The sequence below is a fragment of the Trachurus japonicus genome, chromosome 2 (assembly GCF_045865225.1).
Source record: "Trachurus japonicus isolate A0001 chromosome 2, Traja_1.0".
In the NCBI taxonomy this organism is placed as follows: Eukaryota; Metazoa; Chordata; class Actinopteri; order Carangiformes; family Carangidae; genus Trachurus; species Trachurus japonicus.
In genome coordinates this window covers 9,149,423-9,169,080 of record NC_140908.1, presented here as the reverse complement: position 1 = coordinate 9,169,080, position 19,658 = coordinate 9,149,423, and the positions used below count along the sequence as shown (strand labels likewise).

At 39.6% G+C, this 19,658-nt stretch overlaps 2 protein-coding genes across 2 annotated transcripts in view; both read right to left on the bottom strand.

Annotated features, from left to right (window-relative positions):
* LOC146990795 (OX-2 membrane glycoprotein-like) overlaps positions 1-14,659 on the bottom strand; it is a 28,353-nt gene extending 13,694 nt beyond the window's left edge. The window contains exon 1 of the mRNA XM_085799348.1: positions 14,572-14,659. Within this exon, the coding sequence (XP_085655474.1) occupies positions 14,572-14,626 (55 nt within the window). The 5' untranslated portion in view covers positions 14,627-14,659. The remainder of the gene's footprint in view (positions 1-14,571) is intronic.
* Positions 14,660-16,378: 1,719 nt separating this feature from the next.
* Positions 16,379-18,290, bottom strand: LOC146990794 (OX-2 membrane glycoprotein-like). The gene is made up of 6 exons (XM_085793778.1): positions 18,224-18,290; positions 17,519-17,848; positions 17,124-17,429; positions 16,888-16,993; positions 16,745-16,807; positions 16,379-16,511 (listed from the first exon to the last, which is right to left on the bottom strand). Exons 1-6 carry the CDS (start codon positions 18,288-18,290, stop codon positions 16,379-16,381), a joined length of 1,005 nt encoding a protein of 334 aa, XP_085649904.1.
* Positions 18,291-19,658: the final 1,368 nt, after the last annotated feature.

The window sequence follows — 19,658 nt, the reverse complement described above, 5'->3', positions numbered from 1 at the left end:
TTTACTGTACAATAACATAACTTTGGCCCATAAGTTCTGGCAATACTTGGTACAGGTGACTTCAGGACCACCCTGGCTACTTCCTCAGTCATTATCAAACAATTTTACTGTATAGTTTTGGAGAAATTAAACCTCAAAGTTGCATCTCAGTTTTTTTGTTTTTTTCTTTACGGGAAAAGTGCCTCATACTCCATTTTTACTGTACAGTGACATGACTTTGGCCCATAAGTTCTGGCAATACTTGGTACAGGTGACTTCAGGACCACCCTGGCTACTTCCTCAGTCATTATCAAACAATTTTACTGTATAATTTTGGAGAAATTAAGCCTCAAAGTTGCATCTCAGTTTTTTTTAAACAGGAAAAATGCCTTATACTCCATTTTTACTGTACAATAACATAACTTTGGCCCATAAGTTCTGGCAATACTTGGTACAGGTGACTTCAGGACCACCCTGGCTACTTCCTCAGTCATTATCAAACAATTTTACTGTATAGTTTTGGAGAAATTAAACCTCAAAGTTGCATCTCTAGTTTTTTTGTTTTTTCCTTTACAGGAAAAGTGCCTCATACTCCATTTTTACTGTACAGTAACATGACTTTGGCCCATAAGTTCTGGCAATACTTGGTACAGGTGACTTCAGGACCACCCTGGCTACTTCCTCAGTCATTATCAAACAATTTTACTGTATCATTTTGGAGAAATTAAGCCTCAAAGTTGCATCTCAGTTTTTTTTAAACAGGAAAAATGCCTTATACTCCATTTTTACTGTACAATAACATGACTTTGGCCCATAAGTTCTGGCAATACTTGGTACAGGTGACTTCAGGACCACCCTGGCTACTTCCTCAGTCATTATCAAACAATTTTACTGTATAATTTTGGAGAAATTAAGCCTCAAAGTTGCATCTCAGTTTTTTTTAAACAGGAAAAATGCCTTATACTCCATTTTTACTGTACAATAACATAACTTTGGCCCATAAGTTCTGGCAATACTTGGTACAGGTGACTTCAGGACCACCCTGGCTACTTCCTCAGTCATTATCAAACAATTTTACTGTATAGTTTTGGAGAAATTAAACCTCAAAGTTGCATCTCAGTTTTTTTGTTTTTTTCTTTACGGGAAAAGTGCCTCATACTCCATTTTTACTGTACAGTGACATGACTTTGGCCCATAAGTTCTGGCAATACTTGGTACAGGTGACTTCAGGACCACCCTGGCTACTTCCACAGTCATTATCAAACAATTTTACTGTATCATTTTGGAGAAATTAAGCCTCAAAGTTGCATCTCTAGTTTTTTTGTTTTTTTCTTAGTGCCTCATACTCCATTTTTACTGTACAATAACATGACTTTGGCCCATAAGTTCTGGCAATACTTGCTACAGTTTTTTTTTAAATACTTTATTTACAGTTTATTATTTTACAAAACTGTACAAAACATACCACATAGGAACATTCAAACATAAAAGGGAACAGAGAGAGAGAGAAAAACAAAAAAAATAAATTAAAAAATAAAATAAAATAAAAATCAAAAAGGGGAAGGGGCTGCCAGATATTTTTAAATTTACCCTTTACATATACTTGCTACAGTTGACTTCAGGACTACCCTGGCTACTTCCTCAGTCATTATTAAACATTTTTACTGTATCATTTTGGATAAATTAATCCTCAAAGTTGTATCTGGAGCTTGTTTTCAACAACTAAATCGATATAAACGTATCAATTCACAATAGTTATTTGGTAACGATCCAACGCATCACCGCATGCGCAAATGACATGCCCTGTTAATTGACACCTCCACGACGACGTTCACTGGATCTCCACTTGATTGCAAGAATGGCTGCAAAAAAAGGGTAAGTGGGGCTTTCAAATAATTTCCAATGTTATGTGGGTAAAAGACACTGCATTTATTGTCTACATATTTTTCAATTATAATTATGTGGCTTAAATAAAGGGCGTCATCACAAATATTTTTTAATTGGCTAAATAGTCTATCACCTTGGGTCAACTGACACACGTGGTTAGCTCACAGACACATGCACATTGTAGGTTATAGGCCTAGCTATTGTAATTAGTGAAATGCCTTATTCTGGCTTTAAAAAAAAAAAAAGTTTAGCTACTGGACAGAGTAATATGATACATACATCTATGTAATCTCCCGAACAGTGCCAGGGTGCAGTTAGATCTGACCTTTTCCTTTTATTCTCTTAACACTAGAACCGCCAACATTATTCTAATCCCCCTTTAATTTCCCAGACCGCATCAACAGTCGCAAACAGTTGTCTAAGTATAAACAATAATTTCAGTAATTCTGTACAGTTCACAGTGATGCATCTGGACCGTGGATGTACAGTATATAATAGATCTCGAGACGTGTGCTGCTCTCGTGTGAAGAGTCCATGACGCTGTTCATTGTTGTTCACTTGCTACTGTAACAGGAGGATTTCATAGAGTCTTCTACTGCAATTGAAGTACTTAGGGGATATTTGTAGAGCATACAACCCTACTTTTAAATAATGCTACTATCCCTTTAAAGTGGATGGAAGCAACAAGGACAGAGAATAATGACAAGTGACAAGAAAAAGACGAGTTTCACCCCTTAGCCAGAATGATAATCATGATTTTCAGGAAAAGCAGTGTTCATTAAATTGAGATCTGGAGAATAATCAAAAATAACTTCAAAGGCCGGTGTTAAAAAATGTATTGTTATGTGAATTAGTAATTTTTCATGAATAATGCTAAGCAATGATAAGGTCAAACTTGCAATATCTTTTACATCCATTATGTATTGTGTTACATTACATGTATTTCTACACAGTGAAATCGTGTAACACAACAACCTAAATACCAGGCTGTGAAGCTATAACCAAGATGACAAAATGTATTGTTATTGTGTCTTTGAACAATGAAACTAGCAAATAACAAATAAAACTTACAGTAGAATTTCATTATCTTATATCTATCATGATTGAAAATTAACATTTATACTTGAATGCCTTTTACAGATACAGTGTGACACATGTTTTCGGTGGTTCCATGTGGAGTGCCTTAACATGGACTCGGCAACACTTCAGCAGGCAAAGGCTGGTGACTGGAATTGTGACATTTGCCAGGATTAAAACATCACCTTCGATCAGTGGAAGAGAAAGGGATCAGAAAGCCTCAACAGCCATCTTTTAAATTTGACTTTATGTTTTGACATAAAAATGGCACAACACTCTTATCACTGAAACTTTGATTACTTTTCTGGAGGTGACACTGACAGAATCTGAGACATCTGAGGCACCCAGGTTACACTCAACACAATTGTGTGTGTGTGTGTGTGTGTGTGTGTGTGTGTGTGTGTGTGTGTGTGTGTGTGTGTGTGTGAGAGAGAGAGAGAGAGAGAGTTTTAGGTGGATTGATAGAGAACGATCCTGATAGTCAGGTGGAGATCGAGAGTGTGTGAATGTGCAACGACGTAATCTGTAAGGATTATCTGTGTATGCCGGCATCAATAACAGGCTCTCCCAAGATGCACTTGCGTGTAGAATAAGGACTAATAAGGATAAGAATAAGGCCTCAGTCATGTTATTTCTGTCCACTGATTTGTTTGGTCTTTCGATCCTGTAAAAAGTAAAGATATTGTATATGAAAATAGACCATCTTCATAAATAATCACAGACTATGTTGATCTGATATCTGTATTTTATATTCACTTTAAACTTTAAACTTAAACATCTATGTTCTTGTGATTGTGATTTATTCCAACATATGACTGTCACATGGAGGTTTGTTGATGTTTAAGAGTATTAGACATTAGTCTGAGCTGAAAGAAAACTTTGAGGCTTGTAGAACCCAATAATGTAATAAAAAATGTCAAGTGAGTGGATTGAAAATGTAATAAAAACCTGATAATGTAATAACTTCCCAATAATGTACTAAAGTGCATATCCGAATAATGTATGCATGTCCACCACTTAAAACCAAGTAGGCCTAATGGGTCATCTACTGTTAAATTATTACATTATTGGAGTATTACATGATCAGGTGGGTCCCTTCGAATGGAAGGCTAACCTGATAATGAACAGTAATACTTTATTACATTATTGGAAGTTATTACATTATAATTTATTACATTTTCAGTCCACTCAAGTGAATTTTTTTATTACATTATTGGGGTTATTACAATATCAGGGATTTATGATATTATCAGGTTCTACAAGACATAATTTCTCCAAAGTGAGTGAGTAAAACTGTGTGATAATGACTGAGGAAGTAGCCAGTGTGCTCCGAAAGTCAGCTGTAGCAAGTATTGTCAGAACTTGTGGACCAAAGTGATGTTATTGTGCACTAGAAATTGAGTAATAGAACCTTTTTTGTGTCAAAAAAGCAAAAAATTCAACTTTGAGGCCTAATTTCTCCAAAATGAAACAGTAAAATTGTTTGATAATGACTGTGGAAGTAGCCAGGGTGGTCCTGAAGTCACCTGTACCAAGTATTGCCAGAACTTATGGGCCAAAGTCATGTTACTGTACAGTAAAAATGGAGTATGAGGCACTTTTCCCGTAAAGAAAAAAACAAAAAAACTAGAGATGCAACTTTGAGGCTTAATTTCCCCAAAATGGTACAGTAAAATTGTTTGATAATGACTGTGGAAGTAGCCAGGGTGGTCCTGAAGTCACCTGTACCAAGTATTGCCAGAACTTATGGGCCAAAGTCATGTTATTGTACAGTAAAAATGGAGTATGAGGCACTTTTCCTGTTTAAAAAAAACTGAGATGCAACTTTGAGGTTTAATTTCTCCAAAATGATACAGTAAAATTGTTTGATAATGACTGTGGAAGTAGCCAGGGTGGTCCTGACGTCACCTGTACCAAGTATTGCCAGAACTTATGGGCCAAATTCATGTTACTGTACAGTAAAAATGGAGCATAAGGCATTTTTCCTGTTTAAAAAAAACTGAGATGCAACTTTGAGGTTTAATTTCTCCAAAATGATACAGTAAAATTGTTTGATAATGACTGTGGAAGTAGCCAGGGTGGTCCTGAAGTCACCTGTACCAAGTATTGCCAGAACTTATGGGCCAAAGTCATGTTACTGTACAGTAAAAATGGAGTATAAGGCATTTTTCCTGTTTAAAAAAAACTGAGATGCAACTTTGAGGCTTAATTTCTCCAAAATTATACAGTAAAATTGTTTGATAATGACTGTGGAAGTAGCCAGGGTGGTCCTGAAGTCACCTGTACCAAGTATTGCCAGAACTTATGGGCCAAAGTCATGTTACTGTACAGTAAAAATGGAGTATGAGGCACTTTTCCCGTAAAGAAAAAAACAAAAAAACTAGAGATGCAACTTTGAGGTTTAATTTCTCCAAAATGATACAGTAAAATTGTTTGATAATGACTGTGGAAGTAGCCAGGGTGGTCCTGAAGTCACCTGTACCAAGTATTGCCAGAACTTATGGGCCAAAGTCATGTTATTGTACAGTAAAAATGGAGTATGAGGCACTTTTCCCGTAAAGAAAAAAACAAAAAAACTAGAGATGCCACTTTGAGGTTTAATTTCTCCAAAACTATACAGTAAAATTGTTTGATAATGACTGAGGAAGTAGCCAGGGTGGTCCTGAAGTCACCTGTACCAAGTATTGCCAGAACTTATGGGCCAAAGTCATGTTACTGTACAGTAAAAATGGAGTATGAGGCACTTTTCCTGTTAAAAAAAAACTGAGATGCAACTTTGAGGTTTAATTTCTCCAAAATGATACAGTAAAATTGTTTGATAATGACTGAGGAAGTAGCCAGGGTGGTCCTGAAGTCACCTGTACCAAGTATTGCCAGAACTTATGGGCCAAAGTTATGTTATTGTACAGTAAAAATGGAGTACAAGGCATTTTTCCTGTTTAAAAAAAACTGAGATGCAACTTTGAGGCTTAATTTCTCCAAAATTATACAGTAAAATTGTTTGATAATGACTGAGGAAGTAGCCAGGGTGGTCCTGAAGTCACCTGTACCAAGTATTGCCAGAACTTATGGGCCAAAGTCATGTTATTGTACAGTAAAAATGGAGTATGAGGCACTTTTCCCGTAAAGAAAAAAACAAAAAAACTAGAGATGCAACTTTGAGGTTTAATTTCTCCAAAACTATACAGTAAAATTGTTTGATAATGACTGAGGAAGTAGCCAGGGTGGTCCTGAAGTCACCTGTACCAAGTATTGCCAGAACTTATGGGCCAAAGTTATGTTATTGTACAGTAAAAATGGAGTATGAGGCACTTTTCCTGTTTAAAAAAAACTGAGATGCAACTTTGAGGTTTAATTTCTCCAAAATGATACAGTAAAATTGTTTGATAATGACTGTGGAAGTAGCCAGGGTGGTCCTGAAGTCACCTGTACCAAGTATTGCCAGAACTTATGGGCCAAAGTCATGTTACTGTACAGTAAAAATGGAGTATAAGGCATTTTTCCTGTTTAAAAAAAACTGAGATGCAACTTTGAGGCTTAATTTCTCCAAAATGATACAGTAAAATTGTTTGATAATGACTGTGGAAGTAGCCAGGGTGGTCCTGAAGTCACCTGTACCAAGTATTGCCAGAACTTATGGGCCAAAGTCATGTTACTGTACAGTAAAAATGGAGTATAAGGCATTTTTCCTGTTTAAAAAAAAACTGAGATGCAACTTTGAGGCTTAATTTCTCCAAAATTATACAGTAAAATTGTTTGATAATGACTGTGGAAGTAGCCAGGGTGGTCCTGAAGTCACCTGTACCAAGTATTGCCAGAACTTATGGGCCAAAGTCATGTTACTGTACAGTAAAAATGGAGTATAAGGCATTTTTCCTGTTTAAAAAAAAACTGAGATGCAACTTTGAGGCTTAATTTCTCCAAAATTATACAGTAAAATTGTTTGATAATGACTGTGGAAGTAGCCAGGGTGGTCCTGAAGTCACCTGTACCAAGTATTGCCAGAACTTATGGGCCAAAGTCATGTTACTGTACAGTAAAAATGGAGTATGAGGCACTTTTCCCATAAAGAAAAAAACAAAAAAACTAGAGATGCAACTTTGAGGTTTAATTTCTCCAAAACTATACAGTAAAATTGTTTGATAATGACTGAGGAAGTAGCCAGGGTGGTCCTGAAGTCACCTGTACCAAGTATTGCCAGAACTTATGGGCCAAAGTCATGTTACTGTACAGTAAAAATGGAGTATGAGGCACTTTTCCCGTAAAGAAAAAAACAAAAAAACTAGAGATGCAACTTTGAGGTTTAATTTCTCCAAAATGATACAGTAAAATTGTTTGATAATGACTGTGGAAGTAGCCAGGGTGGTCCTGAAGTCACCTGTACCAAGTATTGCCAGAACTTATGGGCCAAAGTCATGTTATTGTACAGTAAAAATGGAGTATGAGGCACTTTTCCCGTAAAGAAAAAAACAAAAAAACTAGAGATGCAACTTTGAGGTTTAATTTCTCCAAAACTATACAGTAAAATTGTTTGATAATGACTGAGGAAGTAGCCAGGGTGGTCCTGAAGTCACCTGTACCAAGTATTGCCAGAACTTATGGGCCAAAGTTATGTTATTGTACAGTAAAATGGAGTATGAGGCACTTTTCCTGTTTAAAAAAACTGAGATGCAACTTTGAGGTTTAATTTCTCCAAAATGATACAGTAAAATTGTTTGATAATGACTGTGGAAGTAGCCAGGGTGGTCCTGAAGTCACCTGTACCAAGTATTGCCAGAACTTATGGGCCAAAGTCATGTTACTGTACAGTAAAAATGGAGTATAAGGCATTTTTCCTGTTTAAAAAAAAACTGAGATGCAACTTTGAGGCTTAATTTCTCCAAAATTATACAGTAAAATTGTTTGATAATGACTGTGGAAGTAGCCAGGGTGGTCCTGAAGTCACCTGTACCAAGTATTGCCAGAACTTATGGGCCAAAGTCATGTTACTGTACAGTAAAAATGGAGTATGAGGCACTTTTCCCGTAAAGAAAAAAACAAAAAAACTAGAGATGCAACTTTGAGGCTTAATTTCTCCAAAATTATACAGTAAAATTGTTTGATAATGACTGAGGAAGTAGCCAGGGTGGTCCTGAAGTCACCTGTACCAAGTATTGCCAGAACTTATGGGCCAAAGTCATGTTATTGTACAGTAAAAATGGAGTATAAGGCATTTTTCCTGTTTAAAAAAAACTGAGATGCAACTTTGAGGCTTAATTTCTCCAAAATGATACAGTAAAATTGTTTGATAATGACTGAGGAAGCAGCCAGGGTGGTCCTGAAGTCACCTGTACCAAGTATTGCCAGAACTTATGGGCCAAAGTCATGTTACTGTACAGTAAAAATGGAGTATGAGGCACTTTTCCTGTAAAGGAAAAAACAAAAAAACTAGAGATGCAACTTTGAGGTTTAATTTCCCCAAAATGGTACAGTAAAATTGTTTGATAATGACTGTGGAAGTAGCCAGGGTGGTCCTGAAGTCACCTGTAGCAAGTATTGCCAGAACTTATGGGCCAAAGTCATGTTATTGTACAGTAAAAATGGAGTATAAGGCATTTTTCCTGTTTAAAAAAAACTGAGATGCAACTTTGAGGCTTAATTTCTCCAAAATGATACAGTAAAATTGTTTGATAATGACTGAGGAAGCAGCCAGGGTGGTCCTGAAGTCACCTTAACCAAGTATTGCCAGAACTTATGGGCCAAAGTCATGTTACTGTACAGTAAAAATGGAGTATAAGGCTCTTTTCCTGTTTAAAATTCATAAGGCCCTGTTAGGTAGGTACACGGGAACACACACACACACACACACACACACTAACTACCACACACACACACACACACACACACACACACACACACACACACACACACACACACACACCTTGCCTTTGTATTATCCGCGTCTTACTTTGAAAACCGGAAGTCATCTCGCTTGGTTCTGAAATAGCGTTAGCTTCGTCAGTGGACTCGGAGAATTTACCGTAAGTTCTATGATACGGGCGCAGTTCAAATGTTTGTGCGGCTGGCTTGACTCCGCGAGGAAGAACGACGGCTCACTTGACCGCAGTGGTGCTTGGCCGCCGCCGCCGCCGCCGCTGCTCTAGTGGCGGCCGGGCACCGGGGTCTGTGAAGCGGAAATGATGATAAAGTAAACCCCTGTAGGGGGGGTCTGGGGGGATCTTCCCCCCAGAAAGTTTTTATGATTTTAAGAGGTAAATGAAGCATTCTGGTGTACTCTGAGAAGAATATAATGGGAAGACAACATTCGCTTCAGATAAAAAACAAAAAAAAAACACATTTGGTAGGCTACTGACTGAGGTTTCTATCTTTGTAATGGCAAGAATGGCTGGACTGTATGACACTGGTCTAGTGGGGAGCTGTGGCTGGTGAGAAAAAACAAAACTTTTTTTTTTTTTCAATCTTTTGACCTGGACCAGCCTTTCAAGGCCCCGTTTCCTCTGCTTCTGCCCTGTTCTCATCTGTATGATGGCTGTAGCTACTGTCAGATATTAATAAATGAAAGGAGGCTCCCATTCCCATTTGGAGGTTGCAGGTATAACACACGCACACATGCACACAGTAACGCACGCACGCGCACACACACACACACACACACACACACACACACACACACCTGTTGCTGTCTCCCTCTCCTCTGCTCTCTGGACTGGGCTGCCTGGCTGTTCTTTTGGGCTACCAAGTGTGCATGGGCCTTTTGGACTTAGATTTGAGTTCTCACGGACCGGACGCGTCAGTTCAGTCCGAAAATATGTAGAAATTAATTCGGTCAGGTCGCGCTCCTACTCGGCTTCTCTCTCTCTCTCTCTCTCTCTCTCTCTTTTCTTTTGGCCGGGTCCGGACCAACTTAATTCAGGGTCCGGGTTTCAACACCCGCGGGTCAGACCGGGTTCGGCTTTTAACTTTCAGGCCCGTTCAGGTTGATGCCAGGTGCAGGACTTCAGAGCAGCATGTCAGTGCTGCTGACGCAACACACCGCACCGCAGGTTGCAGAACGTCAACTCGCGCGGCGCCCTACTGCGCTATGATTGGCTAGAACTCACAGGCTTTGGGCTGTTTGCTTCAGCAGCAGTCCAGTCAACACGGGGACACGCATCCCACACCAATCAGAGAGTTATTATTAGAGAGCCTAATACACGACAAGCACCGCATTTGCGGCAGCGGTGGGGTGGTGGTGGTGGTGGTGGGGGTGTGTGTGGGGGGGGGTTCGATCGAACCCTCCGATCCCCCTTGGCTACGGGCCAGCAGTGGTCGAATTGAACGGGCATTCACCCAATCACAGACCGCTGTCCGCAGTGATCAGCTCCGGTGACCGCGGCGCTGACTGTTTATCCCCGTATTAATTAAACCCAGACGTGGCCCGACACACGGGTGCTGAAGCACGGACCAGCGCGGTCCAACTTTTAGTTCTCGGTCCGGACTCCGAACCCGCGCGTCTGATTGGGTTGGTTGGACACATGTCAATCGCTCTGGTCGGACCTCACCGCTGACAACATGTGTGTGTGCGCGCGCGCCTGTTTGTTTGTGTGCGCGTGTGTGTGTGTGAGAGAGAGAGAGAATCAACACACACACACACACACACACACACACACACACACTGTAAAGAGCAGACAGGAAAGACAGTAGAGCAGTGTTTTTCAACCTTGGGATCAGGACCCCATGTGGGGTCGCCTGGAATTCAGATGGCGTCGCCCTAAATGTCTAGTAGGCCTAATTGAAAAAAAGAAATTACTGATAAAAATATTTTTTAAACTAATTATCATTCTTTAAAAAGAAAAATAAAAGATTAAAACACCACACACAATCCTAAACAACTGTAAGAGAGAGAGAGATTTTTTGAAGTAGCCTACCTAATGATAGTTAATTTGTTTATGTTCTGTCAGTTCAGCAGGTGGTGGTGGGGTTCATAATGGATTAGAATTAGAAGTGTATCTCAAAAATTTTTGAATTTTACTCGAACACAAATACAAATAGAAATACTTTCCCCCCCTCAACAAATACCGGATGCTTTGCCCACCCCTAATTGCTAGTATTAGTGCATACTACTAAAATATTGATTGAGAATCGCATATAAGACCCAAATGACACGTTAAATAATACTGATAGCAATATACAGCACTTAAACGCAATTTTTACTTGGTTGGCTGGTAAATTATCTGCCTGGCTGGTAAAAAAATTCACTTACCAGCCTAAAAAAGTTAGTTTTGGACCCTGATTGGAAGCTTACTCTTTTGGCGATCTAAGGTGGGCAATTATATCTTTTCGAGAGAGTTTTCAATCCAGCCATGAAGTGCAGAGTTTTTTTCAGGAACGTCGTAGCATAGGTAAATCCACCATGATAACTCTGTGATAGTGATTAAAAATTGTATTTTGTGATTAAAACTGAAATTCAATTTCCGTTCTTTGGAACACCCCCACATTTAAAACCACTGCTCCACCCCTGCACACATTCTATGATTATTTCATTATCACGAGAAAACGGTCTTTGTTATCTCGAGATAACGAAATAAATTAATTCGTTATCACGAGAAAACAGACTTTGTTATCTCGAGATAACGAAATAATAAGTCGTTATCACGAGAAAACGATAATAAAAAAAATTATACGGACTTGGCCCTTTAGGGCTTCCGTAATAAGCGACTGATCTTTTTCAAAACATTTTCCTTCAAAACAAACAACGTTGAACTCATCTGTCTTACCTTTGAGGAAAATAACCAATCCAAGAAACAACTGTAAAACCTCAGCTATCGACATGACTGCGTTGCGGCTGCAGCTTCACTTCTTGACGTTAACAAAGCCCTTCTAGGCCTCTAGGTTCTCATATTAGAACGTCTCTGACGTTAATTCAAACCCGTCAGGAAGTTGCGCCTCCTAATACGTCACTACGGCACCAGGTAAATCCCAGGATGAACTGATCTATCAAAGCGACACAGCAACATGAATGAAGGCGTCAGAAATACAAGTGATTTTGACGGAGTCGTTTTGACGTCAGATAAACAAGGGTTTGACTGGCTTCGTTAGTTACAATGTTATAAAGGGGCGAGTGACACCTACATGCCCCCCTAAACAAAAGAACACAATGGACTGATCCATAGTTTTCAGTCACGTGATCTGGCGCGTGTGTCTAGTTGTCTGCCGCTATGTGCCGCTTCGGCCACCAGATGTCGTAGCATCCGCCATCAGGTGACAGTTGTTCTTCTACGGAGCCCAGTATGTTATGTTACAGTGGAACCCAGACGGTATGGTCAAAGACATCTTTGGTGGTGCACATAAATACAGTCTATGGTGCAGAGCAATCGCTTGCTGGTGGAATCAGAGTCCTAATAATGTTACAGAGACTGCAGGAAATGAAGTAAAGAATACTGTGACAGTGGTCGTTTTATGTAGCTATTTTATAAAAGACATTAGGACAAAGGAAAAACACAAGGCAGAAAAAAGTAAACAAGACATTTAAAACAATTTATATGGAAAATACAAACATAAAAACATGATCATAGACCCTATAAACAATCTTAGTTTTAATCTGTAGTCCTGAGATTACTAGTCCTACTGAACAGAGGTTTCACTTCTCTGATGCAGTTTGACATGTCTGAATAATGACTGTTAGCTAGAAGAGCTTTTTTGGTGTCAGATGTGATGGACTCTGGACTCTTTGATGACACTGATGTGCGTTGTTTTGTCTGCTGCTCATCCTCATTCTTGATTAGAAGTGTTTTGATCCTTCAGGTTAAAAACGGCTTGACTTGGAATAATTATGTTACATTATGTGACATATTTCTATGAAACTGCTAAATCACTGTATGATTATGTGGATAAACCTGCTGCCTTAAAGTGAAGTGTGACAATGACATGGGAAAGTCTTCTGTCTTGGTAAAATGAAAACGTCTTACTCATCAGAATCTGTCATTGTTTTTTGTGGCGTCTTGTTCTCCTCAGCAGGGCCTTGATGGACTGAAGGATTAAAGAAAGTCAGAGCCGAGCAAACACTGGGTAGCATCAGCATCAGTAAATCTGTTAACTATGACTCAGATTGGTTTAAAGACCTACCTGTTCTTATGAATCAGTTTCAGCAGGACAGTGAAGAAAACAGTGGCAACAGCAACACAACAAGGACCAAAGCGGCACCTTTGAGAAAAAGAGAAGGAATTGTTGATAGCCTATTTGTTCATTACACAATTATGAAGCAACAACTGACCTGAGACCATCTGAACATGAACTTACTGAAGCCTCTGTGATTAGATGCTGATTCCTCATCAAAACCTGGAGGAGAAACAAACATCAGAGTCATAAAGTGATCATCAGTCTGTGTCTCTGTGTCTGTGAACTTGTCTCTCACCATCAGCAGACGTCTGTTTGACCTCAGGAATCATCATCAACACCTCTTTGTGACCAGAGAGGACTCGTGCTGCACATCCCACCTGTGCACCGTTGTCAGGGAAACCTGACAGCACAGCTGTAGTGTTGACAGTGACTGTACCGTTGTTGTTGTTGACAGTGAGTGTTGTAGTGTGAGAGGTGGAGGTGTGGCTGTGAGACATTCAGTGTGACTGTTGGAGCAGGTCGTCCTGTGGCCGAGCAGGACACAACTGACTCTTCAGAGGACTTTGATTCTCTGACATGTAGAATGGGTTCATGCAGTTCTGCAGAGAAAAGACATTGAACAAACATCACATGACTTGAGCTGCTACAGACATGAGCTTCTGTCTGATCCTGTTGCTCAGCTTCTTACCATAGAGTTGGAGGCAGGTTTTACCAGTGAGAGCTCCGTCAGGGAAGGAGTTAAACAAGCAGAGATAGCAGCCTCCATCCTGCTCCCTGACGTCCCTGATGACTATGGAGCAGTTCTGAAGTCCAGCATCTATTATCTCCACTTTACCTTTAAAGTCAGGAGTCACCCTAGAACCAAAGTATTTACTGTACGTGGCGACATTCTTCTCTCCCTCTGTTAAGATTTTCTGCCATGTGACCTGATGAACTTCTTTAGGTTGTAGCAGCTGACAGCTGAGACGAGCGTCTTCTCCCACTGCAGCCACCACAGTCTGCTGCGTCTGTATCATAACAGTTTGACCTGCAGTGAGGAAATTAAACCACAAGTTAGATGTGACACTTCTGCATGTGTGTGTATAAATGACTGTCTTGATATATTTTCACATGCAGTACCTCATATGTGTATAACACATAAACCCATGATGAATTAAAAACAACTATGATAAATTGTTAGGGTTTAACATGTGATCATATTTGGTATTTAATTTACAAGTGCAAGATTATTAAAACAACATGCATATTAACATTGTTTCATTTTTATTCACACATCAATTTAAAAACCAAGTGTAAGAAACATTAAGTTTTGTAGTTGTATTATATGAAATGGGACACCCAAGGTAGCTAAGACCTTAGAGTTTCTATAATATAATATAACGTGACATTAAATCATTCAGATTTTCTCATAAACATTTTTTACACATGTCATTTCAGTATCTATCCATCTATGGCATTTGCCACTAACACTATGACAACATCTAAATTTAACCTTCAAAATAAATCAGGATTAAACACATCTTATCTCACCTTTTGTAAGAAGGCCCAGCAGAAGAATCACACGTAGACCTGCACTGCTCGACATGTTGCTGGAGAAGAGGCGCTGGTCGTTGTTGTTCTCCACAAGTGAAGCTCAGTATGAGTGCCCTGAGTAGGAACAGCAATGTTTACAACAGCAAAGTCACAATAAATTCAATATCTGGAAACAAATCCTGTTGCTGCGTTGATTTCACTCTGGATTCACTACATCCAAAGTTTAAGATTCATAGCAAGATAAACAGCCTACACAGACAGCTTTCATTTTAGATTAGCTAAATATGCACAAATGGCTTTTCTGGAATATGACTCAGCACGTTAAAGTGGCTCCACTGTCACGTCTTATCTACCTTCTACTGTTGACTACTGCTGAAACATTCACAGAAGGAGTCAAAGAAGTTTTGTTTTGTCACATTTTAGATGTGAAGCCTGTACTTCTAGTTTGCACTTGAACTCCCATGATTTTTTTTTTTTTTGCATGTCTTCCAAACCACAGTATTATGATAAATGTGAATAAACTCATGTTGACAATAATTTGTTGACACAAAAGAAACAGCAATTGCATATCACTCACAGCTAAACAGGATACACAGCTAAGTAGTTGTGTTATTTTGGCCTGAAATTTTTTTTTTGAGCCCCTGCCCCTCTAGAATCATGTGCATGTCCTTGAAGCTCCATATTAATATGGTAAGTAGCACATGAGACTGAAACATTCAGTCTTGCTCAATGCAGTGGTTCGTTCACTGGAAGGATTTAAATCATATCACTTTCACTTTTGTTGACTGTACCAACGTTTGACTAGTGTAGGTTACCAATGTACTCACGACTTAAATAACATAACACATAGATATATGAAATAAATGAACAGCTGATGCCTTCCTAAAACATTTTACATGAAGTGGTTCAAATCTTCTCTACACACAGATGTGCAAAGACAGTTTGAGCACATCTGGATGGAGGGATTGTAAATGTCTGTTTGCAGGTCCACCGAGGAGAAAATGACTAAAACCTTGTGTTGATAGATGACAGGTGACAGTGACTTCATGTTATTGATCAACTCTGTGTAAACTGTTGAGTTCCTTCACTGATGCCATAACACCTCTCAGTAAATCTGAATATACAGCGACCTCCAGTGGCCAAATTCCACAACTTCAGCTGAAAGAAAAATAAATGTACAATGATGATGATCCGCATGGTTCAGAATCAATGGAAATCACCACTGACATGACAGCCCATAGTGGTAATATTTATTTACATAATGTTACAACAGAGACAGCAGGAAATTAGTTAAGAAAACTGTGACATATACATAAAATGTTTTATAAAAGACATTAGGACAAAGGAAAAACACAAGGCAGAAATGAAGTTAACAAGACATTTAAACATTTTATGGAAAATACAAACATAAAGACATGAAAATAGACCCTATATACAATCACTGTTTTTGTCTGGAGTCATGAGGTTACTATTGAATAAGGTCGACCCCAGATTGTCAACTATTCAATGATTCGATTCGGAACACAACAGTGGGTGCTCGAGCACTGGAGCACCTGGCTGGTTCTTTCTCTATCTCTCCTGATGTTGTTTCCCTTCAACTGAGGGAAATTAAATCCCCAAAAGAGGGACAGTGATGCCGTGCACACAAGCCTAACGAGTGAGATGAGGAAAAGGATGGATGCACATGATTAGATGAACAGTCGACCAAAGGCAAAATCTGACGAATCAGATTCTATTATGAAAATTATGAACAGAGGCTTCACTTCTTTGATGCAGTTTGACTTGGCTGAATAATGACTGTTAGCTAGAAGAGTCTTTTTGGTGTCAGATGTGATGGACTCAGGTAGACACTACTTGGACTGTTCTTCTTTGACGACACTGACGTCCGTAGACTCGCCTGCTCGTCCTCATTCTTGATTAGAGGTGTTATGACTTTTCTGATTAAAAACAAAACAAGATTTATAATGTTACATTATGTGACACATATTTCTCTAAAACTGCTTAATCACTGCATGATTCATGTGGATGAACCTGCTGACTGTTGTACAGAGGTACAGATTCAAGATGGTTCAAGACTCTGAACCTTCATGATCAGTCTGATTGAATCAAGTGCTGAAGAAACCGTAATATAATAAACATCAACAAGTGAAGAATAAAGAAAATGTCTTACTCGTGAACGTCTATCTTTTCTTTTTGTGGTGACTTGACCTTCTCAGAGTCCAATGGTGACTGACTGAAGGATGTAAGAAAAGCCAGTGTTAAAACATCACCATAACAACAAGACAAGACAGATACTGCAGTTGAAGAGATTACCTGTTTTTACGTTTGAGTTGCCTGATGACGACGATGATGATGATGAAGGTGGTGATGATGACAGCAACGACAGAAACGCAGCTCAACACGACAGTCAAACTGAAATCTGAGAAAAATACAAACATGTGACATGTAACTCTGAACATTCATAAAGCAGCTGCAGATTAAATATGAATCATTGATCAATAAGGATAATTATGTGATTATCAGTCTGTGTCTCTGAACTTGTCTCTCACCATCAGCAGACGTCTGTTTGACCTCAGGAATCTTCATCAACACCTCTTTGTGAACAGAGAGGACTCGTGCTGTACATCCCACCTGTGTATCGTTGCCAAGGAAACCTGACAGCACAGCTGTAGTGCTGACAGTGACTGTACCGTTGTAGTTGTTGACAGTGACAGTGTTGTGGTGTGAGAGGTGGAGGTGTGGCTGTGAGACATTCAGTGTGACTGTTGGAGCAGGTCGTCCTGTGGCCGAGCAGGACACAACTGACTCTTCAGAGGAGTTTGATTCTCTGACATGTAGAATGGGTTCATGCAGCTCTGCAGAGAAAAGACATTGAACAAACATCACATGACTTGAGCTGCTACAGACATGAGCTTCTGTCTGATCCTGTTGCTCAGCTTCTTACCATAGAGTTGGAGGCAGGTTTTACCAGTGAGAGCTCCGTCAGGGAAGGAGTTAAACAAGCAGAGATAGCAGCCTCCATCCTGCTCTGTGGTGTCCATGATGACTATGGAGCAGTTCTGCAGTCCAGCATCTATTATCTTCACTTTACCTTTAAAGTCAGGAGTCACTATGGAGCCAAAGTGTTCGCTGTAGGTGGCGACGTTCCTCTTCCCCTCAGGAGAGATTTTTTGCCATATGACCTGACGGACATGTTTAGGTTGTAGGAGCTGACAGCTGAGAAGAGCGTCTCCTCCTACTGCAGCCACCACAGTCTGCTGTGTCTGTATCACTGTTAGACCTGCAATGAGGAAATTAAGTTCAATTCATTTTATATACATAGAACAACATGCATCAGAAATACTATTGCTAATCATCTTATGTATGCTGATGATTTGGCTATCATTTCTCCTTCTAGTGCTGGGTTTCAGGAGCTGCTCAACACATTCGGACTATGGGGTAAAATTTCATGTGAATTATAGCTGCTACACAGCAATGGTTGGGGCCGAATTATTTTAAGGCAAAATTAGGCAATTTGAAAGTGAAAGTTCCAAAGCTGTTATAACAATAAACATTTCACATAAATAGCCACATAATAGCCTACTGACCCCCCCCCCCCCTCCCTTTGTTTTAGTGTGGCAGCAATACACTTCCATAAGAATTAACTCTTCTGTCTCACCTTTTCGAAGAAGAACCAGCACAAGGAAAATTCGTAGACCTGCACTGCTGCCCGACATGTTGTATGATGGTGGACTTCAGACAGAATTATATTAATCATTATCAGAGCTGCGTGCGCACCACTTCCCTATCTGCAAATGAGTTTCAGTGTAAAAACAACAGTCAACCTGTAAGACAACTATGCACAAAGACTGGTCTACAACAAACACGCCACAACTTAAGGAAAATAGGGTAATCACTAACTTTTATATTATACAATTGATTCGTTGCATGCATGATGCCTACAACTCCCATCATCCACTGCGCATAGTGGAGCGATACCCTCCCACCATTCAGTGAGAAAAGTACTTCGACCTCACAAGTCACTTTTATTATCGTCAACTACTAAGTGTAACAGTTGTAGCCTATAATTAATAGGAAGTTAAAGAACATCACACATAAAGGTTTGGGATGAATAAACAACAGAGTTCCTTATTTAAAGATGAATATTGTCACAGACATAACTGTTTTTGTTTTGTAGGTTGTATTAAGATTCATATGTTGTGTACAAAATACTCAGACTCCACAGGAAATGAAGTAGAGAAAACTGTGACACACTCTTGGCGTCAGAACGGAGTTCATATTGTGCACCTAGCCTATAACATGGCAAAGTCATCTGTATAGTGCTGTTGGATGTTTATGAATACTGGTAGAATGAAAACATCTTACTCATCAGAACCTGTTGTTGTTTTTTGTGGAGCTTCTCAGCATCAGTAAATCTGTAACTGTGACTCAGACACAGGTGTTACACTGGTTTAAAGACCTACCTGTTCTTATGATTGTGTTTAAGCAGGACAGTGAAGAAAACAGCAGCAGCAACACAATCCAAGTGACACCTTTGAGAAAAAGAGGAAGAATTGTTGATAGTCATTCATTCAGCAACAACTGACCTGAGACCATCTGAACATGAACTTACTGAAGCCTCTGTGATCAGATGCTGATTCCTCATCAAAACCTGGAGGAGAAACAAACATCAGAGTCATAAAGTGATCATCAGTCTGTGTCTCTGTGTCTCTGAACTTGTCTCTCACCATCAGCAGACGTCTGTTTGACCTCAGGAATCTTCATCAACACCTCTTTGTGACCAGAGAGGACTCGTGCTGCACATCCAACCTGAGAACTGTTGTCAGGGAAACCTGACAGCACAGCTGTAGTGTTGACAGTGACTGTACCGTTGCTGTTGTTGACAGTGACAGTGTTGTAGTGTGAGAGGTGGAGGTGTGGCTGTGAGACATTCAGTGTGACTGTTGGAGCAGGAGAATCATCATCAACACCTCTTTGTCTAAATGAACAGCTGATGCCTTCCTAAAACATTTTACATGATGAGGTTCAAATCTTCTCTACACACAGATGTGCAAAGACAGTTGAACACATCTGGATGGAGGAGC

What these genes read in the sequence shown, in the direction of transcription:
- LOC146990794 (XM_085793778.1), bottom strand. Translation starts at nt 18,290, where the DNA reads ATGTCGGGCAGCAGTGCAGGTCTACGAATTTTCCTTGTGCTGGTTCTT. An exon ending in CAAACAGACGTCTGCTGATG is followed by an intron (nt 16,994 to 17,123) that starts GTGAGAGACAAG and finishes TATTTTTCTCAG; the next exon opens with ATTTCAGTTTGACTGTCGTG. An exon ending in GAAAAGATAGACGTTCACGA is followed by an intron (nt 16,512 to 16,744) that starts GTAAGACATTTT and finishes GTTTTTAATCAG; the next exon opens with AAAAGTCATAACACCTCTAA.